Source organism: Nicrophorus vespilloides, unplaced genomic scaffold (assembly GCF_001412225.1).
Source record: "Nicrophorus vespilloides isolate i.1.1-1 unplaced genomic scaffold, Nicve_v1.0, whole genome shotgun sequence".
In the NCBI taxonomy this organism is placed as follows: domain Eukaryota; kingdom Metazoa; phylum Arthropoda; class Insecta; order Coleoptera; family Silphidae; genus Nicrophorus; species Nicrophorus vespilloides.
Genome location: NW_017098851.1, coordinates 1 through 25,191, shown reverse-complemented (window position 1 = coordinate 25,191; position 25,191 = coordinate 1). Strand labels below are relative to the sequence as shown.

Sequence of the window (25,191 nt, the reverse complement as noted above, 5' to 3'; positions counted from 1 at the left end):
AGGTCCCCAATTAAAAATTATTTACATATTTAGCTAAAATTTATATCACTAATTTCACTAATTATTTTTTCGCAGCCTTTTTTAACATTTTATATCAGCAGGGGTGGCCAATTTTGGTCGATCAAATAAAATAATTATGTATTTTTTTACGTAGGTAGTATGTTTTTCAAACATTTCCCTCAACTTAGTCTACCCTGTAATAAGTCAATAGCGACACATTCCAAGATATAAAGCAGATCTTCTGTGTACAAAAGTTGGCCAACCCTGGTTTATCAAATTGTCTATTTTAATTATTTTTTTCTAGACTTCTAAAATTCTTCATATGTACATATGACTTTCAACATTTTCCATTGTTCCAATATTTTTTAAGACAATTATATTTCTACTAAATTATTCGCTATTCCTAGTATAAAAACCGCTACTGTAAGGCGACATTTGACCCTCGAATACATTTTAATAATATATTTGTTGTAAATGCGGTGCTTACATGTTTAAGGATATACAGATATACTAAGAATTGTTACTGTATATCAGATCACGTGAAAGTTGAGAGAAATTCCGGCCCGTCAACTGCTTTCAGATATGAATTCTGAACTTATGCAATTTGAGTTTGAGACCACTGCTCAAAGGATCTTTATCTAATACTTTTATATTAGACTAAAACATCTTGAGTACGCTCAAGAGCAAGTACAGAACAGTAATAATAATAATGGCACGGGCCCTTAAGAAGTGACAAATTTTCTGTACTAAAATTTTATCTTGAAACATATTGGAACTATAATCTGATAAATAAAATTACTAATATTTCGTTATGTAATTAAATTCCAAGAGCGGTCGTAGCCGCCTGTATCACGAAAATCTTATACGAAAGGTCGTTGGTTCGATTCCCAAAAATTTGTGGTGGCTGTTAAACACGAAAGTGATAGAAATAGGGCCGAAAGAGATTTATATCAATAAATAAATTGATATAAATCTCTTTAATAAAAAAAGAAATAATTAAATTCCAACATTCTAATTGATATTATTCATATATAAATGAAACAATCGAAAATTTAAATAGGATTGAACCCACGTGATAAAAAGCATCTAAAACGATAGATCGACATGTCTAATAACCACCTTCCAAATGACGCAATTACCGGCTTTTATATTACAAAAGTGTCTACTATAATCGGCGCATGTAATAAATAATTTATGTAGAAATATAAAATATTTAATCTGCAGAACACATCTATAAGTAAACTTCGACATTGTAAAAAAATCAAATTTTATTTAATTAACTAAATTTATCGAATTTTTCAATAAATTATTTGTTTTTGTTTGGTTATGATTATGATTATAAAAATATATTTCATTTATTTTTTTTATTTATGTATGTTTAAATGTTTCAATAAATATTATATTTAATTATTTATAATTACATCTAGAAAAATTTCCAATTATCAAATTTGATGATTTTCTGTTTTCATAACATAACGGTATTATTGAGATTACCTTGCATAGAACAATCGTTAAATAGTTTTATTTAGTGTTTTTGCCAAATATATTCAAAAACAAATAATACAAGCCACGCATATTGCCAGATATTATTTTCGTGGACAGACAAATTGTGCCAAACCTTACTAGCATATACAAATAATTACTAAAACGTAACTGAATATGTAGAATATGTTAGTTAAATTATAAAAGTATTAATTTGAAATTAAATAACCTGGCAAAATATATATATCAAATAAATAAAAACAAATAAAAGTGAAAAAAAAAGGCTTATTGATGTTGTAAAACTGTACAAGACTCTTAATTTAGATGCTTCATGAAATCCAGCGCCACGCAGGGAAAAATTGGATAAAGACTGCACAGGCCAGAACGACGTGAAAGCAATAGAAATGAACTATATCCAGAAGTAGATGCTCATAGGCTGAAGAAGAAGTGCTTCATCAATTAATTATTCTTACTAGTAACATCTAATTTGATATCGATGTGAACCCAAAGTAAACAAAAGTTAATTTTAAAAGTCACTGCTTTAACAATACAGTTAATGCAATGACTTCGTTAACAATTTGTTATATAAATATTGCGTCATGCCACGAAACAAAGATTATTTGAATATAAATATAAGGATATTATTTGCCAATTTCATTAATCAACATAAAACATACAAGGGAGCGTTTCTAATTTTATAAATTTCCATGAACCAGATTGTGCATATTTGGAACGATTTACACGAAAAACATACATCATAAAAAATATGATGCGAGCGCGATTGAAGGTTTGATTTATTAATTTGCACGTTTTATCCTTTTCCCTGTGGTTCATCCAACATTGCAAATTGGAAAGCAAATATGTTTGGTTTTCTCAATACACGCGTACCGAGGATTCATCGTAATCTAGGATAATCTGTTACTATTTTTGTATTATGTAATAGTGATGTTCGCATTTTGGAATTATTATATAATAAGTAGTAGCACAGCAATCGGATACTTGATATTATAATTTAAAGCTACGTATAGTACAGATAGTACGTGAATGGGTCAAATGAGAATAAAAATAATAACATTGATTTTCAACCGGTGTGATGTGAAAGAATCTTAGCGAAATTTCCAAATAACTTCATTTAAGTGTGTCATTTAACTCATGTCTCTAGTGTATCTTGGAACAAAAAAAAGTTGAAGTACACTGCTCTAGAGAATAAAAATGATTTCTAAGAAACAAATTATCCTAACACATTCAGCTTCTGCTGATTAAATGTAAATTGTGCCTGTTCAAATAATGATATAATCATTAATTAAACAGCGCAACATTTTTCAAAATATAAACTTAAATTTTATTTAAACAATATAAGTCATCGATGATCTCATTAGTGGAAGGCCATATGAAAGCACTTTATGGTAGAATACAAAAAAAAAACTTGATTCAATAATGCAAAATAATTGACATTGACACAAGTTTCAAAAACATTCATTTAGGCATAACAAATTAAACAGCGGATTCCACAGATTTTTCGTACAAATCATGATTACCGTGGCATTCCACCTAAGCAGAAATTTAGACGTTGTCCATCTCTTAACTTAAAGAAGGATATATTTTGAGCAAATGTTACTTTCGTATTTTTATGCAATCCACATATCTTTTTAAATTAAATCCTTTTCATTTTGTTATAGACAAAGCAAAATTGTACTCATCATGAGGCTTTCCTGCTATTTATACAAATATATTACATGAAATTTCAACCAACGAATATATTTTTACTGCAATATATAGCAATTTAAGAACTTTTATAACAAGTCATTAATATCTCCTTTAGAAAATTTAATTTGTTAAATAAGAAAATAAAATATTTAGGCTTCTAAAAGCCTTTTGTATGTTATTAAACAATACATTTTGTTTATACATATACATTTATAAATAACTTTCACTGAATAACTGATTTATGTAAGTATATATTTACTAATACAATCGCATATTAGTAACAAAATTAAAAGATAATTTAGTAAACGTCATTATAATACGTTTAGAGAATTTTAATGAGACTTAGAATAATGCGGTCTCTTAATTTCAACAATACTTGTATTTGTTAATTTCTCATTTTGTACATAATATGAATGAAAAATATATCTTCTGAGATTTAAAATTTATGAAAAGTTGGAAAATATTATAATATAAATTATTTATTCAGAATTTCTAATATCTAATTAAACTTTAAATTTATTTTTTTGATTGCTTCATATTATCATCTAGTTTAAAAAGTAAAGTAAAAAGATAGAATTCTCATTATATAAGAATGAATCTTACTTGTAAAGAGCCTGGTGCCATGGAAGGTGACTCAACACGACGAGAGCCGTCTGGGATTTGGGATCATGTCTGCAGAAGCCGAATGTCCATTTCGATTCAATATCCGTCAGGACAAAAGAATAATGCTGGATAACATTACTGCAAAAATAAACAAACACACAGTTAATCAATTCGTACACACAACAATTTATTATTTAGAACTAAAAACCGCATTTACCGCAAATGTGGAATTAGTTAATCTTAACGTCTGTTACATTGCTTTAATATCGCTACTGTTAGAAAATCGGAGAGGAACAGTAGATCAATTTGCTTTAGAAATGCGACCGGACGCGTGAATACACCAGATAGGAAATGCAATTTATTTGAAATCTATTGATATATGACCTACATATGTACACTATAGACACGTTCGAGTATGAATGATCCAATAAGGTCCAAACAAATTTGTTATGCATTGCATCCTGGCAGGAACCAAATTAAAAAAATACAACAAACCAGAAATGATACGTTGCGTAATACACAGTGAAAGCCCGTGCGAAAGCCAATTTTGCAATCGTTGTTGTACTCCTCCGGTCCTATTGTTACTTTCAATTTGAACGTGCTTGCAATGTTTAAAAACAAACACACAAATAGGAATCATTTCTCCAATTTTAATAATGCAACGGTACCAACAACATCGCGTAAGAAAAGGACTTACTACTGAAAATGATAAGATTGATAACAGAATATATACAATGACTCCAAAATATTAGTAAAATTGATATTAACAACACACATTTTCAATAATTACACTTAGTAGTATTCAAATGTATGCAGAAATAAATATAAAATAGCCGACTTAATCCAACAAGAATATTAATGTAATTAATAATCCATGAAGGCAATTGCTTACTTTTCAAACGTGTAGGGATATGCAAATTTGGGTACCGATTTGAGCACTTCCTCATCCTTGTAGTTTTCAGGAAACTGTTGTATAATCCATGCATCTTTATCGCTACTGGGCGGAACGATCTCGCAGAAACATTCAAAGAAATGACTGACATTGACTCTGTGAGCAATAGAAAAAATACCAGTTACACCTTCCCGCTGTATTTATGTATTCCGCTGTACACAAGAAATTCCGAGAGATACTTAAGTGTACGGTACCTTAATCTGGAAAACATATTTAATCCAATACGATTTATTTCATTTGACCATAGCGAACCAATGGATCGCGAAACAAGTAGTTGATGCTAAAACACAAATATCATCACAACGATGCACACATCCCAATGAGTTTAGTATAGGATCATTCGGTGGTAAGTAGACACCCGACGAACAGACGTACATACAACAAACACGAACTCGAGACTGACAGCCACTGACAGCAGGTGAAGAAACACTGCACTGCAAAATGGTGATTAATATTGACAGCTGTCACATTGCTCTAGTAGGTCGCTGCATTATCAACGATTGGAAACTGGCGAAATTGTGCGCGGCACAGGCTAAATGAGAGAGGTGGTGGAAAAGAAGAAGAAGAAGATTATCAACGATTCTGTTATTATCTGTATAGGTGGTAGATAGAGCGGAATCAAAGTCATAAATAAAACTCTAAAAAATATGAAAAACAACAAAACAACCATATGTATGAATTCGAAATTCAATTAAACAAACTCTCCTAAGAGTTAAGTAATGTGTGTTGTTTATGAACTTCAATTTTTTTTTGTTGGTCATCCTGTATTTCGTTATTTGGTTTGATTCAGTTTGATTTGGTTACAAAAAGACTAATTAGCCGTGACAAAATAAGTGAAATAAACAAAGCGGCGTAATATATAAAACTAATTATTTCTAAGGGATTTTTAATAACGGTGGAATTATGAGCAGTTATCATGATCTTGAGTTGTCGCAATCCAGCACTGAGAAAGAACATTATCATCCATCTTCATCAACATTGCTATCAGACACATCTGATCTTACAAGACGAAGAAGGTATTTCTTTTTTTATTATCCTGTATCATATATTTTCTATTCGACCAATTAATTTTTTAGTTCAAGTAGATCAATTAAGAGAAAGAAATTTGACGATGAGTTGGTTGAATACAATACTCCCAGCGTGTCTACAGGAAAAGTGACTGTAAGTATACTCAATATTAATATTATTTTGGTCATAATTGACTTATTTATAGACAAATAGATCAAGAACCATATCGTCGCATAGTGATTTTTCAATTGGACCTCCATCAACAACTCCTCCAATTCCAGTGGTGCCAGCTTCTTTGCCACCTGCTGAAGTAACAAAACGTAAGAGCCTGCCTAAACCATTGTCTAGCAGTTCACGTCGCAACAAGAAAAACAAGCCACAGAATCAAATTGCCACAAAGGATTTGGGACGGTGGAAGGCTACTGATGATTTGGCTTTGATTATTGGTGTGCAGCAAACCAATGACATTCGAACTATTCATCTGGGTACAAAGTTTTCATGTCGTTTCACAGTTCAAGAGCTGCAACAGCGTTGGTATGCCCTTCTGTATGATCAAGCAGTGTCTCGAGTTGCTGTGGCAGCGATGCGCAACCTGCATCCAGATATGGTTGCTGCAGTACAAGATCGTGCACTCTGGAGTACACAAGAAGAGCAGATGCTTTCTACTATTAAGTCTCAATCAAATCCAAATGTGAATACGTTCTCGGACATGTTAGCACAGCACCCGGACGTGTTTTATTCGGGAAGGACAGCTATCTCGCTGCAAAGGCATTGGAATACCTTGAAAATGTACAATCTGCTGCCTGATCAAATTAGACAACCCATGCCTACACCATATACAACGAGACCAGTTATGTTTTTTAGCGATACCGAGGAAATGATTCAAGATTCAGAACTGAATGAGCCTCCAGATGAAGGCTTGGATAGAGAATTACGTTTACAGCAGAGAAGAAATACTAGAGAAATTAGGCAATTGGAAAATGAAGTGGGAAGGTAATATCTTATAAAAGCAGATTGTTAAAAATAATTATTTACCACTGAATAATTATAGATGGAATGTTTTGGTGGATAGTGTCACTGGTTCATGTCCAGGCGAAATGGACTCGCAAACGTTGGCTGTATTAAGAGGACGAATGGTGAGGTATTTGATGCGAAGCAGAGAAATTACTATTGGCCGTATAGCTAAGGGACATACAGTTGACATTGATTTATCTCTAGAAGGGCCGGCGCACAAAATATCTCGGCGCCAAGCAACTTTAAGGTGCATATTTTTTTAACATTAAACTTCTTATAATAATAAAAATAAATATATTTATTTTGATTAGATTGAAGAATACTGGCGAATTCTATTTGTCCTCGGAAGGAAAGAGACCTATATACGTAGACGGTCGTCCTATCACAACTGGGAATAAAGTTAGACTGTATGATAACGCAACAGTGGAAATAGCTTGTTTGCGCTTCATTTTCAGCATAAACCAGGATCTTATCAGGGTTATACATAATGAAGCAGTAAGATATAACATGGCCTAATTTTATAGAATTAATTGATTTCATAATTTAGAAAGAGTATGTTTATTTTTTTAAATAAAACGCTGTGAAGGTGATTGAAATAACTGAAAACGAATTTTATTAAAAATAATTTAATTTAACTGAATTTCATATAAGCATCATTTTTAGAATACGTAAAATAGAAAGTCGTAACATTTGTTCCCCGAAGTATCTGACATGGTATTGTTAATTTCTTTCTTTAAATCTACCTGGTGTAAGGCCTCTTTGTAGTTGGAGATTTAGCTTGAAAAAAAAAACTGGTCATGAAATTCTGAAAATTTGTCAAAGGAGTTTTTTAAAAAAGATGTTGAGAGCACATAAACAACAGATCCAAGTGTTTGGCGTGAGAAAGAATTGCGTGAATTGCTGGTGTATAGTTCATTACGAAAGACGTTGGACTGTTTTTTTAAATTTAACCCTTTAACATACGAATAAAATATAAGCTATGTAACGAAAAAATCGTTGATTTTATACAGTTCCTTTACCATTTAATTGCTTCATTAGCAAATAATTCAAGAAATACTAGACTACTTTTTCTCCTTGTTTCTTTTACTATAATTCCAAAGTTATTATTCAGTACTAGTAGGAAGTGTTAAATTGACTCTATGTTTTTCCAAAACCAAAGCATCCCATGATTTTCATTAAATGGTTTTATATTATTATTTATTTCTTTATAATTTTACAGATTTAAAACATTACTACTTATTATTTTTACTGCGTAATTAAAAATTCTGAAATGAAATTTAGACGTCTGGTATACGTTTTTCTATTAACAATTTTGTTTTTCTTTACGGCCCTATTTCTGCCACTTTTTCTGTTTTTATCGACCTCCCAATTGATTTAATTGTTGATGAGATTTGAACCTGTCACCGTTTTATCATATTTTTATGATACAAATGAAAAAGTTTATTTCGATATCATTTAAATTCGGCAAAACATTTAAAATGATTAGATGGTAGAATTTTGTTTTGAAAAAATAATCAATAGTGTACTTCTCTTCTTCTTACTTACTGTTGGCAATCTTGGAAAAGTGACTTGGGGAATTTAATCAAAGTTTGGCAACGTTGCTTGCGCGATACGCGCATGTGCGACGCTCGATGGTTCAGTTGTATCAAGTTGTATTTGGTTCATTATTTTTGTACATGTGTTGTGTTGAGTGCACTGTGTTAACAATGAGTGTTAATAAATTAGGGTGATCGGAGTTAAAGAAAGATTCGATGATGGTCCTTGACCATTTTCAATTTAGTTGTTTCTCCATATTAATTAAGACTTTTTGGATAAAAGGACTGTGGATACCTGAGAAAGCTTCAAACGCATTTGAAGCTTTCGAGGCCGTGTTCATGGAACTATGAACCTGGACTCGTTGTCTTTTACTTTGTCACAAATCAGTTATTTAGTTGCTTCTATTAACAAAAAGAACCAAAAGCAAGTCGTCGCCGATTTATATAAGGTGAGAATTACGGATCTGCGAAAATAAAATACTATTTTTTTCTTCCATACGTGATGACAAATAACACTTGACACCGCCATATTGACCGTTTTCGCTATTCATTTAATACATTGTTGCCATCTCACGTTACCAAAACATTACCAAAGTGGTTTAATATTTTTCCCAGATCGCTAATTATACAACCCTTTCTATATTTATACTTTAAATAATCGCAAAATTGTATTTGGGCAGACTAAAGTTTAATTGCTCTCAATATTGCTAGCTCTTCCTGCAACATCTGGCAACTCTATTTGTTCTATTTTAGAAGTAAAAAACGTATCTTTCTACTGCAATCTACTTTAAAGTAATATAGTTAGTAGTATTTTGTCTTTGACAATGTTTATTTTTGCTGCAATAACAATCGTGTAATGAACATGTTTATTTTTTAAATTTTATCTATATCACTTTAAGACAGTGAAGTGTTTATTTCTTTGTGAACACATATTAGTTTTTAATCGTAATTTTATGGACATGTATATAAATAAAAAAAAAGTTGGCATGTTAATGTTTATTATTTGCTTAGCATGTTATAATTATGATAAGAAATAGGAATCATTTTTCAATAATTATATTATTCATTCATAATTTTGCCTAAATAGAATAAGTAGCTGAATATTTTTTTTGTTAGCAAGTTTTATAAATGATGTATATATCATATTTCATACAAATAAATTTCCATTTCCTTTAAATGGTTTCTTAATGCAAATTTCATGTTTGAATGTGAATTGGGTTGTATAAGCGCGTAGTTGGTTGTCGAACGGGGCGCTGCCGTCAGTGCCTCTATTTATAGAACAAAGGTGTTTTGATTCACGTCTAGAGTTCTCCGTTTCGTTGCAGTCTTTGCAGTGTTTTGACGTTCCTCGACGTTTTTGTTTTGTTTTTGTTTAGTTTTTCCCTTTTTATCGCACGGTAAAGTGTATATTTGTATGTTTTTTTTTTGTATATTAATGTCACGATGGCATTGAAAATGCAAAATCACTTCGATGCTCTCGTGTACAATGAGTATATCGAAACTATTCTAACCGTGTATTTCTTGTAACAGTTGGTGGATCTGCATGGGCTAGAAGCCGATCGTCACTTGCTCCAATGCCTCTTTTCGTCGGTGGACTTCAGTGAAACGTCCAGCAAGATTAGTGCAGCAACTGCTCACAATCAGGTGTTATTAGACTATTCCTCAACTCTTCTAAATAAACCAGCTCTAATAACGTCTGTCTGTTACATTACAGATAATCCATTAAACAATCAAAAGGTAAGCAGTGTACACTATTTCTGCAGAATATAGTTTTGTAATTGTATTTCACCAGTTTAACCTCAAACATTTGTCAATATAATTATTACTTCTAGATATTATGAAGAAAGCCATCTTGGTTTTACATTACTTTACCAGGGTTCTGTAAACTTTTTTTTAACCTATTACCCCAAATTGTATATCATTTTAAACCTCTATTTGGGGTAATTTGTCCCAGTTTACTGACCCCTGATTTAAGTAGTTACTACAAGTAATAATTTAAATAAATGCCTACTTCTGCTTATTATAGCTAAATAATTTAGAAGTGACATTCTTCAATAACAATGTTAAATGCACAATATTCAATGAATTCATAATTTTAATATAATTTGATTTTATTTACTTATGATCTGTGAAAATATTTCTTTTGTGTATGCAAAATATTGTCATTTTATATTATTTTTGTTTATGGTTCTGATTGTTTTTGCAGAGCCTGAAAGTTGGACCTCATTTTTTTCAACAACTGTGTAAGTGCCTTCGCCTCTCACCTGTCCAGGAAGTAGTGTTCGCACTTGCCTTACTCCATTCGTCCAACTTTGACGTGTCGAGTTTGGCGCAGTCACATTTGCGTGGCTGCGTGCCCAGTCTCGTCCAATCGTACATCGATACCGAAGGTAGCGGTCACCAACAAGAGGGCGGTCTTCATGAGACCACGCCCGAGGTCTTACATCTGATCTTGTCCTTGATTGAAAATTCGCCCAAGGAGGTCGGACTTTCTAGTGAAGTACACGCCGCCTTGCTCAAAGCGTTACAACGTGACTTTCCTAAGGACTTCGTACCAATCGTCTTCGCACCGTTAGTATATTCTCAGCAGTGTGAGCTTGCGCCTGACATCATGGGTTCGGAAGGCCCCGGTTTATCCGGGGGTATGCTCGATACACCATTGGCCGATCTAGTATCAGAAATGGGCTATGGATTCACTTCATCATTGGAAGAATGCAGAAATAATCTTGTGAAGTTGAAACCTAGAGACATAACACCCGCTCATATAGCGAGGGTTGTATCTGTGATGAGCCAGACGTTAACCGGTTTGGACCAATCACAGATGAAAGGAGGACCAGAAATAAGAAATACGTGGAATATCGATGTGTTTGTGCAGGCTCTTAAGGAAGTAGTGCCTAACTTGACGTGGAGTAATGTGATTCTAGAATTAGACCACCCGGACTTTCTTATAAAAGACAGACAAAGTTTAATTTTTCTTATCACCCTATTACGGCTAGGCTTGCAAACATCTGGTTTCCATTCTGAAACCTTTCCAATTGATCATATATACCGACGCTGGTCAAACATTGAAGGACAACTAAGTTTGGTATCGAACATCTTGAAAAACCCAGATGTGTTTTGTTTTGCAGATTATCCTTGCAATCCGGTGATTGTCGATGTTCTGAAAACTCCTCCAGAGCTCGATGGCAAAGATCTTGCAAATTGGCGTTCGATGAATGTCATCGAGTTACTGCTGACTATTTCCGAATGTGGCTGGTACACACAGGTGCAAGAACTATTTAAATATCCTATGCAAGCTTGTCCCGATGTACTCGTTCTTGCTCTGCTTCAAATAAACGGACCCATCACCATGCTAAGGCAAGAGCTTTTGAAAGCATTGATACCTATATTTTTGGGTAATCATCCCAACTCTGCAATAATCCTTCACAGTGCTTGGCACACCCAGACATTAAATATAAAAACGATTATTATGCACTCAATGGCTGAATGGTATGCCAGAGGAGACTGTGATCAAGCTAGATTGTCACGTATTCTGGACGTAGCACAAGATCTCAAAGCGCTATCAATGTTGCTGAACGTGCAATCGTATCCATTCATCATTGATTTGGCGTGTCTTGCATCGCGCAGGGAATATTTGAAATTGGAGAAATGGCTGACAGATAAAGTACGAGAACATGGAGACACTTTTGTGTCGGCTTGTATCAAGTTTTTGCATAGACGATGTCCACAAATAACTGGAAAACTTGATGAATTGAAATCGCAAATGGCTTTGCCCAGCGAAACGCTCACCACCATGATTTTGTGTATACAGTCTTGCATGCATACATATAATATGAGTCAGGAATGCCAAGAAGCAATTTTGACAATGTACAACAACTGTACACTATTAATTAAGAATAGACAAGCTCAACAACCAACAGCATCTATGTTGAGAACTCACCGGGGAATGGACACCGGACCTTTCAATCCAACGAACATAGGTCAATTGTACAACACCAATTCCGTTGATTCGATTGGTAACCTCGGAACCAATTTGGCTAATATGAGTCTAGGTGGTGTGACAAATTCGGCATTTAATTTTTCGACCGGATTAGGACAGTTAGTTCAATCTCCAGGTTCACCGTCGCGCATCTTAGGTACAAACAACAATTTCCCAATTATTCCATTGGGACATCAGGGACCTGTAGGAACTGGTGCTTCCCATGTACCCAATGCCATGAATGCTCTAAACAGAATAACGCCAAACCCTGGATTAGAGAAACCACGAATTCAACAAGATAATAATTTATTCCCCGAGATTGCACCTAATGTTTCCAAGGACATTGAAGATGAAGCCAATAGTTATTTTCAAAGAATTTACAATCATCCACCGCATCCTACGCTATCTATTGACGAAGTTCTAGAAATGCTGAAGAGATTCCAGGATTCCAATGTTAAACGAGAAAGAGAAGTAAGTACTGTTTACTAAGTCTTAAACATTTTATATTTATTTATTTTTTTAGGTTTTCAATTGCATGCTACGTAATTTATTTGAAGAATATCGTTTTTTCCCACAATATCCGGAGAAAGAGTTGCACATTACAGCTCAATTATTTGGTGGTATCATAGAAAGGGGGCTCGTCACTAGTTACATGACGTTAGGATTGGCTCTTCGTTTCGTACTGGAGGCACTACGAAAGCCAGAGGGTTCAAAAATGTACTTCTTTGGTATTGCAGCTCTAGATAGATTTAAGACCAGACTGAAAGATTACCACAAGTACTGCGAGCATGTTCGGGCGATACCTCATTTTAATGAATTTCCACCACATTTGCGAGAGTATGTTGAATATGGATTGCAGAGCATGGAACCTCCTTCTGCTCCTCAAGGACCGGTGTTGCCGGCGACTCTGGCTGCTATGCTAGGACCAGCTTCTGCCCAAGGATTCAAGAGCACTTCAGCAACTCCCACCGCTCCTAAGGCGAGTACAGCGGCCGTTGCAAGTTTGGGTAGTCGACCATCCATTGCAAATGCAACAAATATTGACACCTTGCTAGTGGCGACAGAACAAGAAGAGAAAATCACTTCACCTCCCGAGAGTCTTCAGGACAAAATTGCGTTTATTTTCAACAATTTAAGCCAGATTAATTTACAGAAAAAATGTGATGAATTACGTGATATTGTTTCCGAAGAATATTGGGCTTGGATTTCACAATATTTAGTAATGAAACGAGCCTCTATCGAATTAAATTTCCATGTATTATATTCCAACTTTTTGGATGTGCTAAAAGTTCCCGACGTTAATCGAATGGTAACAAGGGAAACGTTTAGAAATATCAAAGTGCTTTTAAGATCAGATAAGGTTATCGCCAATTTCTCAGATAGGTCTTTGCTAAAAAATTTAGGCCATTGGCTTGGTATGATGACCTTAGCACGCAACAAACCTATTTTACAAATAGACATAGATCTGAAGAGTCTTTTAATTGAAGCGTATAACAGAGGTCAACAAGAGCTTCTGTATATAGTTCCTTTCATTGCTAAAATATTGGAGTCATGTGCAAAAAGCAAAGTGTTTAAACCACCGAACCCTTGGACAATTGCTATTATGAACGTGCTCGCTGAAATGCATCAAGAGCCAGATTTAAAATTGAATCTGAAATTCGAAATTGAAGTACTATGTAAAACACTCGATATTGACATTAGTCAGCTTAAACCTTCGAACATTTTGAAAGATCCAGAATCCATGAGAAAAATTGAATATCAGCTTCAGACGCAAGCGGGCAAGAAGGATGTCGTTCAAGTAACTTCGCAGATGGCTTTGCAAACATCGAATCTGAACGAATCTGATATGCTATCCGGACAATCGACATCCACACCGCCTGTACCACAAAACAACAGCACTACACCCACATCGTCAGTTGCAGCCCCGGAACCAAGATTTAGTTACATGGACATACAGTTGACTGGAACAACTGCTATACAGACGCACGTGACTATCAACCAAAATATTGTTTTATTCCAAAGTCATCCGCAATTGAAATCATTGGTAAAACCATCCATTGAAAGAGCCGTTCAAGAATGGATTATTCCAGTTGCAGACAGATCCATTAAAATTGCATTGCAGACGTGCGAACAGATTGTAAGAAAAGATTTTGCTCTCGATCCAGATGAAAATAGAATACGTACCGCTTCGCATTATATGGTAAGAAATCTGACTGCTGGAATGGCGATGATTACGTGCCGCGATCAGTTATTGGCATCCATTAATTCACAAATGAAGATAGCCCTCCAAAGTGCACTTATTAGCGCAACTTCACAACAAAAAGAAATGATGGAACAAGCAGCTAATATTATTGCTCAAGATAATATGGAATTGGCATGTGCTTTCATTCAAAAAACAGCAATTGAGAAAGCAATTCCCGAAATTGACAAACGTTTGATAAGTGAATTTGAGTTGAGAAAAATATCCAGGCAAGATGGAAGACGTTACTGCGACGCTATAGCTTTAACATACCAAGCCGAGAGAATGCCAGAACCCATACGCCTTAAAGTCGGCGGTATAACGAGCACTCAGATGACTGTTTACGAAGAATTTGCACGCAATATTCCAGGATTCCTGCCAATTTCAGATCGTGAAAATAACCTCTTTATTAACAAACCTGCCGTCAACTTGGAGGTTGCTGTACAGCATCCATCAACACCCTTCCAGGTTGCACAGGCTTCTGATGAAATGGCTTCACTTTGTGAAAAATTAGCACTTGAAGTCGACCAATTTATTGTTGCCACAAGCGGACAATCCAATTATGCCGTCATGAATAACACTATGATGATGATTCGTGATTGTCTTATGTACACCATGCATAATAGGGAATTAGGATCATCAATCGCAATTGTTCAAAAGGTAAAATTTAAGCAATATTTACGATTATATTTATTATTATATTTATTTTCCTATTTTTAGTGTGTTGAAGGCTTACAAGATACTGTGGTTCAACACAACGAACATGACGTAATTTTGAAATTCCGCGAAATTACAATCAGAATCTTGAAATCCTTGCAAGATCCAAGGGCATTCGGACAACAGTGGGTAATTAAACAAGTGACCAGATTTGTTACTGAATTTCGAGATGATGTCCGAAGTAACGAAGCTGCAATCGAGACACTAATCAGGGCCGGATTAGTTAATATGCAGCAGTTTGATCTATCTTTAGCTCAATTCATGGAAAATGGACCGAATTACAGAGCTTTAAATCTTGGCACTACCCTCGTGCAGAATTTGGTTATCGATGACCGTTCCAGTAACATCGGCGAATCTGATTTCTATAACACGATTGATATGATGATTAAAATTAATCAATTAATTCGACAACCGCCAGAGACATTGACGAACATTTTGGATATGTTGAAACAACATCACGAACAAGGCGTTTTTCTCGGAGATCGCACTACCGGTGGTCCAATAGTACACATTCATAATGGAATTTTACAAGTAAGTTATAGGGTTTATGCATTTTTTAATTATTATATTGATTATTTGCATGTTTAGGTTCGTTCTGCGCCAAATTACGAGGACCCACCTGGATTAGTAGAAAAGACTGATTTCCTAATACGCGATTGGATTTCGGTTTATAATTCTCAACCGACTGGTCGCGATTCGACAAAAGCATTCAGTTTGTTTGTACACCAAATGAATTGTCAAGGCATCCTTAAAACTGACGATCTGATTACGAGATTCTTCCGGCTGTCCACGCAATTGTGCGTCGAGTCTGTATATAGAAATATGAGTGACCAAAATCTGACTGGAAATCACTTGAGAGTTAAGTGCTTTAATACCTTGGATGCCTTTGTGCGTCTAGTCGCACTTCTGGTGAAACATTCCGGGGACAGTACCAATAGTACAACAAAAATACATTTGCTCAATAAAGTACTTGGCATAGTCGCTGGATGTCTGCTTCAGGATCATGAGCAGAGAGGAACCGAATTCCAACAGTTTCCATATCACCGCATATTCATCATGCTTTTCTTGGAGTTGAATGTTCCAGAACCAGTGTTGGAAACTATCAATATGCATGTGCTGACTGCATATTGTCATACTTTGCACATTTTGAGACCTTCGAAAGCTGCAGGGTTCTGTTACGCTTGGCTGGAATTAGTATCACATCGAGTATTTATGGGCAGGATGCTAGCTTCGACGCCCCAACAAAAGGGTTGGGCTATGTACGCTCAATTACTTATTGATCTATTCAAGTATTTGGCTCCATTCTTACGCAACGCTGAGCTTGCCAAACCCGTCACCATGCTGTACAAAGGAACTTTAAGGGTGCTACTAGTTTTATTACACGATTTCCCAGAGTTTTTGTGTGATTATCATTATGGTTTCTGCGATGTGATTCCACCGAACTGCATTCAGATGCGCAACTTGATATTGTCGGCATTTCCAAGAAACATGAGGCTTCCCGATCCATTCACTCCGAACCTTAAAGTTGATATTTTGCAAGAGATTGCTTTTGGGCCAAGAGTTTTGAATAACTTTTCATCTATGATTACTCCAATCACATTTAAAAAAGACCTAGATTCTTACTTGAAACTAAGGGCTCCAGTTACATTCTTATCTGAATTGAGAAGTAATTTACAAGTGTCCAATGAGCCAGGAATGAGGTATAATATCCCTTTGATGAACGCGCTGGTTCTCTATGTCGGCACCCAAGCGATCGGTTTCATTAGGGGTAAGACTCTTACTCCGAACATGCAAACCATTGCCCACAGTTCACACATGGACATCTTCCAAAATCTTGCTGTCGATCTGGATACCGAGGGAAGATATCTGTTTCTGAATTCGATTGCGAACCAACTGCGGTACCCCAACAGTCATACCCATTATTTCTCATGCACACTGCTTTACCTATTCGCTGAAGCAAATACTGAAGCTATTCAAGAACAGATTACCAGGGTTCTCCTCGAAAGACTCATCGTGAATAGACCGCATCCATGGGGACTTTTAATCACATTCATTGAGCTGATCAAGAATCCTAACTATAAATTCTGGAATCATGAGTTTGTCCATTGCGCTTCAGAAATCGAAAAGTATGTCGAATAATCGTTTATAAGCAATAATACATACTAATTATCTTTCTATTTTAGATTATTTGAATCTGTGGCGAGATCGTGCTTCGTCCAGAAAACTGCGATCCAAGCTGAAGGAGAGCTGCAAGAGTGATAGCCGATAGTGATCTTTATTATTATTGTTATGGAGGATGTATTAGTCGCGCATATTCATTTATTTTCTCTTTATTACCATTAATTACTTTTCCGTTTTTCTACGATGAAGTTCGTTTCATTTTTTAATTATTATTATTTAAACATTACTGTTCCAGTTGGCAGATTATTTTTTCACTTCCAATATTTTTCCTTTCATATTTGGGAATTTAGTATTTAAGTAGTGTAGATATAACATAGATTTACTAAATAAAGAAATGTAATATATATTACATAGGTATTTTTAAGAAACTTTTCATGTAATTTGTAATTATATAAATATAACAAGTAGCTGTAATAAATGGTTTTCAATGTTTTAAGCAGACATTTATGTTTTTTGTTTATTTTTTAAATTATAATCTTTTTGTTTTCTGTGTAAATAACATTGTGAGAATATTATATTCAAATTTTCGGTAAGAAGAAGAAAAAAGTACAAAATGTTGTTGTTAGATGTCGCTTAATTTTTAAGAGAACTTTTTGCAATAAAATTAAATATTTTATGAACGTATGTTTAGATATTTTTTTTCATATTTACTTAACTGGGTCGTTTTTAAAATTAAAATTTTCATAGTACTTTAAAAAAAAGCAAATTATATAATACCAAGATATTTAATATATATAATGAAATAATTATGTTCCTGTTTTAATCATTCAATTTATTTTCATAATTAAATGTTTCAAGAACCAAATGAAAAAAACAATAGAAGAGTGAGAGAAAATATTTCTTCGACAAAGCTTGCAACACATCGCCATACATTTCAAATATAACATTTATTATACTTACTAGAAAATAATAATATTCAACTTTTCAATCCTATAATTTAATTATATTTTTATCCAACTAAACGTTGTTTTCAAGACGAAACAAACGAATAGTCATTTCGACTTTGCAATAGAATTATTATCTTTGAGTTTTAATGTACTAATAAATCATGTGGAATAATAAAAAAAATAAATATATTAAGTGAAGTCGATTTATTTATTATGATTTTTTTTGTTTCTTGTTTTTCTTGCCGCTCTCTATTTCTGTCAATTTGTGTTTCGTCTCCATTTCAGTGAGTGGAGCAATACTAAATCCTTCGATATGCGGCTTAACCAATTGCAGTATGAATTTTTCATGCTGAATATTCTTTGAGTCTAGGGTTAACCTAACAATTACGGGATCAAAAGCATGCAATACAATATCACCAGCCGTTTGGGTTTGATGGTCTTCATCATAAGTAAATGGTGATGTTTTGCCCTCTTCAGAAATATATAGGGTGCACTCAAGACCGTATTTCGGTATCAAAATTTGCAATGCGTTCTTTTTCACAAATAGCACATAACCCTCTTCATCTTGCAATTTACCCCTAAAAAATAACTGAAACAGAAATTATACATTACTTTAATTAGAGAAAGAAGAGCATGTAATATTATAATACTAACGTGAGTGTTGAACGCTACTGAAGCTCTTCCGGCGTATTGAGCCATGCGATTTCTGTAATTCAAATTTTTACACAGATCAGTGGATTTATGCTTATCTAACAGATCCGGGTAAGTGCAATCCGCACCGATAGCCACAGCTAATAAGCGATGCACAATAATATCAGCGTATCTCCTAATCGGAGACGTGAAGTGCGTGTATAATGGTACAGCCAGACCGTAATGGAAATACTCGTCTTTCTGGTACATGCCACTACTGAAATACACAGCTTGCATCATACAGCGAGTCGCCAGTATTCTCAACATTGTATTCAAAAATGGATTGTCTTCTCTAATAGCTTCATCCAGCGATGCAGCCAAATTCTTGCCTGAATCGATCTTTATGGCGAAACCCTACAACATAAATTAAGTCAAAACAAAATAAATGTAAAACATGTTAGGTAGATTTATTACCAAATGATTTCCTGCCTTGACCAATGGATCGAAATTATTTGGAGGAGGTGTAGGATGCCGTCTGAGCAAAGCGCATTCAGGAAACTCCTTCAAGATCTTCTGAGCCACGCTTATATTAGCTAATAACATGAACTCTTCTACCATCGAGTTAGTCTCAAACAGTTTCTTTGCCTCGACACTTATAGGGTCATGGGTTTCAGAATCCATAAGAATTTTAACCTCAGGGGATGCTAGAACCAATGCACTAAAAAAACAATAAAAAATTATTGATACAAATTGATAAAAGCATAAAGGTACCCCTTATCCAAACGACCCCTTTTCAGAATTTTCGCTAAACTGTTCAAGTTTCTCAAGGATTGCGCTATTGAGTGCACTTGGTGCTTATCGTCTATGACCATTTGGGCCTCCTCGTAAGTCATCGCTTTTTTGGATTTGATTATACTTTTGTGGAACCTAGTTTCCAATATGTTTGCCTCTTTGTCCATAATCCAAACGCATGAAAAAGCGAAGCGCTCTTCACCGCCTCGCAGCGAGCATAAATTGGAGCTGAGCAGTACTGGGACCATATCAATTCGGTTGTTGACAAGGTAGACGGTTGTGGCCCGATTCGAAGCCTCTATGTCCAAGGCGTTGCCAGGTCGAATAAAGTGCGAAACATCTGCGATATGAACCCCTACTTCCAGTTTATCGTCCTCAATTTCACGACAGTGTAGAGCGTCATCTATGTCTGTACAACCAGGAGGATCTACGGAGCAAATATCCAAGCCTCTTAGATCTACTCTAGCAGCAATATCCTAAAATTCGAACAATATCGTAGTCGAAACTAAGTGCATTTTTGGAAACACTTACCCCCTCTTTAATAGTCCAAGGTAACTTAGGTAAGAAGCTGAGAACTTCTTCAGAAAACTTGCTATGTGGTACATCATGCTCCAATAAGACAACCTCATTTTCCGTCGCTTGATCTCCAATTTTGCCCAAAGCTCTTACGAAATGACCCTTAAATAATTGAAAATATTAAATTAGAAATATATATATAGTAAACTTTAAACTATAATATTACAGTCGGATATCTAGAATGCCTGGGCCAAGTATCGATAGCCACGATAATCTTCTGCGTTCGCAAGAACTCTGCCTGTCGAGTTTCTATTCTAACTTTAGGAATTTTCCTATCTGCCGGTACAAATAAATGAAATAAACCATCCATATTACTTGGCTGCAGAATTCCACAGTACTGGCGCCATTTCCTTCTCACAATGCCAACTACCATGCCAGTAGGTTGTGCATTTGCCTTTTTCTGCGTTTTCTTCAGGACCTTCTCCTTTTCCAGCACCTCGTCCACGCCTTCGGTAACACTCTCATCTTCCAAAATAATATCGCTAGGGCTAATCCACTCATCTTTGCTTAATATTTTTATAGCAACAAAGTCGCCGTCAACAGCTCTGTTAAGTCCAGCCCGACCCTGAACGATTACCTTTAAATAATGGTCATTAATATATATGATAGTTACTAACACCTCTCAAAAAATTACTGGTTCCTCAAATTCATCAACATTAACTGAAGCTTCCAAGAAGTTAGATGTTGATGCGCGAAAAGTGCCTTGATGTAAACTACCATCTTTAATTCCCTGAATTATATCAACAGTTGGTAAATGAGGTGGATAAAAGTCATCAGAATCAACAACTGTATGAAAATCTTTCCTCGCCAATTTATCTTGCAAATGCTTAGAATTTTCAAGATTCTTTACATAGTCAGTAACTAAAACAATTACATTGCATCCTCTAATAACTAAATTAAATCAAAATAACTCACTAGTGCATGTTTTGATTTTTTCATTTCTGGCAGTATTACGATTGCCTCTATCGTCAGTGATAAGGACAAACTTCTCATTCGGCATGTGCTTCATATACCAAGTACAAGCTTTCCTAATACATCTATCATTAAAATCATTAATCAATTCTCCTTTCTCTTGGTTGATATAAGTATCTCTAAAAAGGTAAGACTATAACAAAATTCTATAATTTTAATAATATCAATGTACTTATGATGGTCATTGGTGAAAATATAAAAATGTCTTGTAGGGTTTTCAATGATACTCATCAAACGTTTGTAAACTGGTAGTGATCGATGTTTCACTTCTTTTAGGACAGTATGCAAAATAATTACATTACCAAATACATCCTCCTCCAAAATATCAATCTTAAAACAAAGACAATTAGCTTTAGTAGAACAAACACCAAGAATCTAACCTGATCTAAAATAATATTAGTGTCCAAGATTATGTAATGATTGAACTTGAATAGATTGTTCTTATTATTAAAACCGCCTGTGAGTGAAGTATCAAGCACCTCACAAGATTTACAGGATTCCAATCCACAGAAGATATCATCACGAATATAGTGTTCGCGAATATTCTGAAATCAGTAAACATCTGTATTACTAAACAAATTATAAATTAACAACAACGTACTTTTAAGTAGTTTCCCACTTTGTTCTTTTTAATGAAAGCTCGCGTTGAAAACATTTTAAGAAAAAAAAACAATCTTCTAGGTTATGTTTATAACATGCAACATTTATAGGTTATGATGAAGTGTTAGGAATATTTATATTATGGGCCGATCAATAGAGGGCGCTACACGAATCTGCATTGCCAACAGCAAGAATCACATCATCAAAAGAACTACCGAAACCGTTGAAGAAACGTGAAACATCGATTGCGCGCTCTGCTGACTATACTGTAGAAGATAAATTAATACAAAGTTCCATTCTTTTGTTGTTTTAATAGACATCCTGACCCTATTTCTAAGATGAAGTTCAACTCAACACGTTGAGCTCATTTTATTAATTCTTCTCTTCTTCTTTCAATAATGAGCTTCCTCCTGGAAACCCCTTCCCATTTGGCAGGGTCCTGTCGACCCGTTTGCCAGTCGCTTATCGGTGGGATCCTTTACTATCTACAATAATTAACCAATAATTACAATCATTTTATTAATTATAAAATTTAAATTTGAACTACTGCGCGCTAAAAATAACTACTAATTAAAAGTTGGTAATAATGAGTGTCAGAAAAAACAGTTGAGATTTTGAATACGAGGAGTTGAGTGGAACGTTTTATACTGTTTTATATCAGTTGCAGCAAGTTGCAGTTGATTGTAGATCTTCCGAGTCGTGACAGAGTTTTTACACTGGAATTGTTTGCAAAAGAACAACAATTTTTTTTTATTTATACAAAAATTTCAATCGTTGCATGATTTACTTTAAATTTACTTAGTATTACAAAATGGGGGATGTTACACCAAGTGTAGAAAGTATGTATAGTATTGTGTATGTTTACTAATTGTTTTTTAAATTTGTTTAATTATTTATAGGCAAAAAGAATCGCACACATTTTGATTTCTTTGCAGAATATGAATTACTAGTTTCTGGTGGTAAGAAAAATAAAAAGGATGTAGCTTCAGCAAATGAAGAACCAAAAGGTATTCTTATTTCAAACAATACCAATTACTTTTAAATATTTCTGTTCAATATTTTTAGGCCCAAAGACCAGGATACAATATAATTTGCATGAAGAATGGAATAAACTGGTATCTGGTGGCAAGAAAGGAACAAAAGCTAAAACTTTAGCAGAAGCAAGTACTAACCATCAATCTAAAGGTATCAAAAAATATAATTTAATTGTGATAATGTTAATTTTTTTGTAGTTTTAGAAAAACCTTTGCAAAAGAAACTTGTTTATAACCAATCAAGACCTCAGAGAGGTAATTATTATTTGTTACTTGATTTTTAAAATAATAACTTTAATTTTAGAAAATAAGCAACCAAATAAAACTTTAAACTTTGGATTAAAAAGGAATTTAGGTAGATGAGTATATTTCAATTGTAACATGAAAGAAAATTAAAAGATTATTTTAGATATAGAGCAAGACAGTAACCCAATAAAAAGGAAAAAGGTTGATAGTGATGTAACAGGTATTCACATTGAAAATATGTGGGTTTTTATATAAAATAATTATAAATGGTTTTAGATAATTCTACTTCAAAGTTAATAGGATCAATTACTATTAATTCAAGTAATAATCATGTAATTTATTAGTAGCTTTGTTATTGTCATCATATTTAATTTTCAGAATCCAAGGCAAAAAAGAAACTCTTTGGTAGTTCCAGTTCTGACATTTTGAAAAGAAAATCATCAACTCCTGGATCCCATAGGAAAAGAGCAGCAGCAGTTAAATTGGCTTTATCCCAAAAAGAAATTGAACCATGCTATGAATCTGATTCCAGCGATGTAGACCATGCTTCTATGTCGGAGTTTTTAAAATTGGAAAATGAATGCTCCACGAATAATATTTCGCCGCTTTCAGCTCTTAGCAATCAGCTGCAAAAAACGAACATTACCAAGCAGACATCTAAGAATTTAATGGATACGATCAATGAAATAACGGTGAAATTAGAAAATGATTTTAAAAAGTTCAACCAGACCTACACGAAAGGGATCGACGAAGTCAAAAATCAGCTACTGAAACTGGAAGAGAGCAAGTCTATATTTTATTCAGGTTTCGTGCAGAGCATGAAGGAATTGAATGGTCTAAAAGGAAGTCTGGATAAAACCGATGTCGAGAAAATTAAATACATCTGTACACCAAAGTTGAAGAGTGAAAATTTAAGAGTGGCAACATTAAATAAAAATTTAAGCAAAGCCGTAAATGAGAATACAACGCCTGATCGGAATATGAGAGAAGCCGTGAAATTGTACAACTCATTTAAAAGCGACCTGGGCTCTCCGATTCTTGATAGGGCCAATTTACAGACGCCATTGACTACTTCCAAGAGATATATTGCCGTTAAATTGCAGAAACAGTGCTTAATGCTGTGTGATACTCCTTCAAAGATATAATTTATTCATATTTGTTGTTTTGTTTTCATATTTTTTTCTTGATTATTTATTTTGTAAATTTATAACTAATTGTAAAAAAAAAATGACTCGTAATACGAGTGACTGGTTGCGGCCCCCTCAAAATTTCTATATATTTTTGCGTCCCACGATGTGCCAAATGAGACTTCTCTTGTTGAATTCACGTCAATGCTATTCGCATGCAAGAGTTTATCTGGAGTCAATTATGTAGTTTTTTTTTAATATTGACCATTGTAGAAAATTCCTTTTCACACAGATATGTGGTAGCAAAGGCAATAAAACAGGTTACGAATATGTATCCAAAATTGCACCGAACTTTTTTTCTTCTAGTGTTTTTTTGTTATCAAGTTCATTTTTTATTATTATTTATATACAATTATTACACTTCATTTTTTGATGGCATTGAATTATTTTTTTTTTCAAATTCACAATCATTTTTTTCATACAGAAATATTTCATGGCATGAATGCAATTATCAGAAAATATTTCTTGAAAAATAAAAAAATGATAGTATATTTGCTATACTGCACAAAATCGTAAACCAAGACTCATAGAAATTATTTTGATTTGTATATTTTCTGTATTTTTTTTAAATAAAGAGATTTATATCAATTTATTTATTGATATATTTCTATCGCGTCTATATCTCAAGCCCGACAACTGAAATACCGTCTGTTGCAGCGGTCGGGGAATAGGGGCAAATTACCCCAAATGGGGTAAAAATTAATTTTTTGTGGGTAATAGGGAAGTTTTTCTAATTTCATCTTACCAAACTCAGAGAGCGGTTCTCTGACTACTTTCAGATCTTGATATACAAACTGTGATTGGGTTTTAGATCCTTTTAAATGTGTAATTACTAACATACCAGAAGAAC

At 34.2% G+C, this 25,191-nt stretch overlaps 5 protein-coding genes across 8 annotated transcripts in view; 3 read left to right on the top strand and 2 right to left on the bottom strand.

Moving 5' to 3' along the window:
* LOC108563360 (DENN domain-containing protein 1A-like) overlaps positions 1–5,153 on the bottom strand; it is a 12,491-nt gene extending 7,338 nt beyond the window's left edge. For 2 of the 3 annotated variants that reach the window (XM_017922016.1, XM_017922015.1), the window contains exons 1-3: positions 4,939–5,153; positions 4,685–4,840; positions 3,793–3,930 (exon numbers count right to left, since the gene is read on the bottom strand). In XM_017922016.1, coding sequence (XP_017777505.1) covers positions 3,793–3,930; positions 4,685–4,840; positions 4,939–4,955 — 311 coding nt within the window. In that variant the 5' untranslated portion in view covers positions 4,956–5,153. The remainder of the gene's footprint in view (positions 1–3,792; positions 3,931–4,684; positions 4,841–4,938) is intronic. The other variant, XM_017922014.1, reaches the window with a different exon arrangement.
* Positions 5,154–5,503: 350 nt separating this feature from the next.
* On the top strand, positions 5,504–7,366 carry LOC108563356 (microspherule protein 1). Of its 2 annotated transcripts, none has more exons than XM_017922010.1 (5): positions 5,504–5,760; positions 5,830–5,905; positions 5,958–6,745; positions 6,804–7,013; positions 7,078–7,366. In XM_017922010.1, exons 1-5 carry the CDS (start codon positions 5,648–5,650, stop codon positions 7,280–7,282), a joined length of 1,392 nt encoding a protein of 463 aa, XP_017777499.1. In that variant the 5' UTR covers positions 5,504–5,647; the 3' UTR covers positions 7,283–7,366. The 2 variants fall into 2 exon arrangements, with proteins under 2 accessions (XP_017777499.1, XP_017777498.1); XM_017922009.1 differs by having other exon boundaries at positions 5,506–5,760; positions 5,821–5,905.
* Positions 7,367–8,419: 1,053 nt separating this feature from the next.
* Positions 8,420–17,725, top strand: LOC108563358 (CCR4-NOT transcription complex subunit 1). Its single transcript, XM_017922012.1, has 7 exons — positions 8,420–8,750; positions 9,832–10,038; positions 10,508–12,751; positions 12,804–15,179; positions 15,240–15,767; positions 15,825–17,362; positions 17,420–17,725. The coding sequence occupies exons 1-7, from the start codon at positions 8,649–8,651 to the stop codon at positions 17,493–17,495; spliced, it is 7,071 nt and encodes a 2,356-aa protein (XP_017777501.1). The 5' UTR covers positions 8,420–8,648; the 3' UTR covers positions 17,496–17,725.
* A 766-nt stretch (positions 17,726–18,491) lies between these two features.
* LOC108563359 (exosome complex exonuclease RRP44) lies at positions 18,492–21,990 on the bottom strand. The gene is made up of 11 exons (XM_017922013.1): positions 21,876–21,990; positions 21,655–21,819; positions 21,447–21,604; positions 21,218–21,393; positions 20,937–21,163; positions 20,469–20,879; positions 20,258–20,404; positions 19,706–20,202; positions 19,409–19,652; positions 18,959–19,348; positions 18,492–18,893 (listed from the first exon to the last, which is right to left on the bottom strand). The coding sequence occupies exons 1-11, from the start codon at positions 21,927–21,929 to the stop codon at positions 18,516–18,518; spliced, it is 2,847 nt and encodes a 948-aa protein (XP_017777502.1). The 5' UTR covers positions 21,930–21,990; the 3' UTR covers positions 18,492–18,515.
* Positions 21,991–22,495: 505 nt separating this feature from the next.
* LOC108563357 lies at positions 22,496–24,627 on the top strand. The gene is made up of 8 exons (XM_017922011.1): positions 22,496–22,713; positions 22,774–22,881; positions 22,940–23,059; positions 23,107–23,163; positions 23,213–23,263; positions 23,318–23,374; positions 23,431–23,475; positions 23,533–24,627. Exons 1-8 carry the CDS (start codon positions 22,686–22,688, stop codon positions 24,297–24,299), a joined length of 1,233 nt encoding a protein of 410 aa, XP_017777500.1. The 5' UTR covers positions 22,496–22,685; the 3' UTR covers positions 24,300–24,627.
* Positions 24,628–25,191: the final 564 nt, after the last annotated feature.

What these genes read in the sequence shown, in the direction of transcription:
- LOC108563359 (XM_017922013.1), bottom strand. Translation starts at nt 21,929, where the DNA reads ATGTTTTCAACGCGAGCTTTCATTAAAAAGAACAAAGTGGGAAACTAC. An exon ending in TTGATGAATTTGAGGAACCA is followed by an intron (nt 20,880 to 20,936) that starts GTAATTTTTTGA and finishes CATTATTTAAAG; the next exon opens with GTAATCGTTCAGGGTCGGGC. An exon ending in CAGTAGCGTTCAACACTCAC is followed by an intron (nt 18,894 to 18,958) that starts GTTAGTATTATA and finishes TTTCTGTTTCAG; the next exon opens with TTATTTTTTAGGGGTAAATT.
- LOC108563357 (XM_017922011.1), top strand. Translation starts at nt 22,686, where the DNA reads ATGGGGGATGTTACACCAAGTGTAGAAA. An exon ending in TGGATTAAAAAGGAATTTAG is followed by an intron (nt 23,264 to 23,317) that starts GTAGATGAGTAT and finishes AGATTATTTTAG; the next exon opens with ATATAGAGCAAGACAGTAAC. An exon ending in ATCAATTACTATTAATTCAA is followed by an intron (nt 23,476 to 23,532) that starts GTAATAATCATG and finishes TTTAATTTTCAG; the next exon opens with AATCCAAGGCAAAAAAGAAA.
- LOC108563356 (XM_017922009.1), top strand. Translation starts at nt 5,648, where the DNA reads ATGAGCAGTTATCATGATCTTGAGTTGTCGCAATCCAGCACTGAGAAA. An exon ending in GATCTTACAAGACGAAGAAG is followed by an intron (nt 5,761 to 5,820) that starts GTATTTCTTTTT and finishes TTAATTTTTTAG; the next exon opens with TTCAAGTAGATCAATTAAGA. An exon ending in TTGGAAAATGAAGTGGGAAG is followed by an intron (nt 6,746 to 6,803) that starts GTAATATCTTAT and finishes GAATAATTATAG; the next exon opens with ATGGAATGTTTTGGTGGATA.
- LOC108563358 (XM_017922012.1), top strand. Translation starts at nt 8,649, where the DNA reads ATGAACCTGGACTCGTTGTCTTTTACTTTGTCACAAATCAGTTATTTA. An exon ending in ATGTTAAACGAGAAAGAGAA is followed by an intron (nt 12,752 to 12,803) that starts GTAAGTACTGTT and finishes TTATTTTTTTAG; the next exon opens with GTTTTCAATTGCATGCTACG. An exon ending in TTCATAATGGAATTTTACAA is followed by an intron (nt 15,768 to 15,824) that starts GTAAGTTATAGG and finishes TTGCATGTTTAG; the next exon opens with GTTCGTTCTGCGCCAAATTA.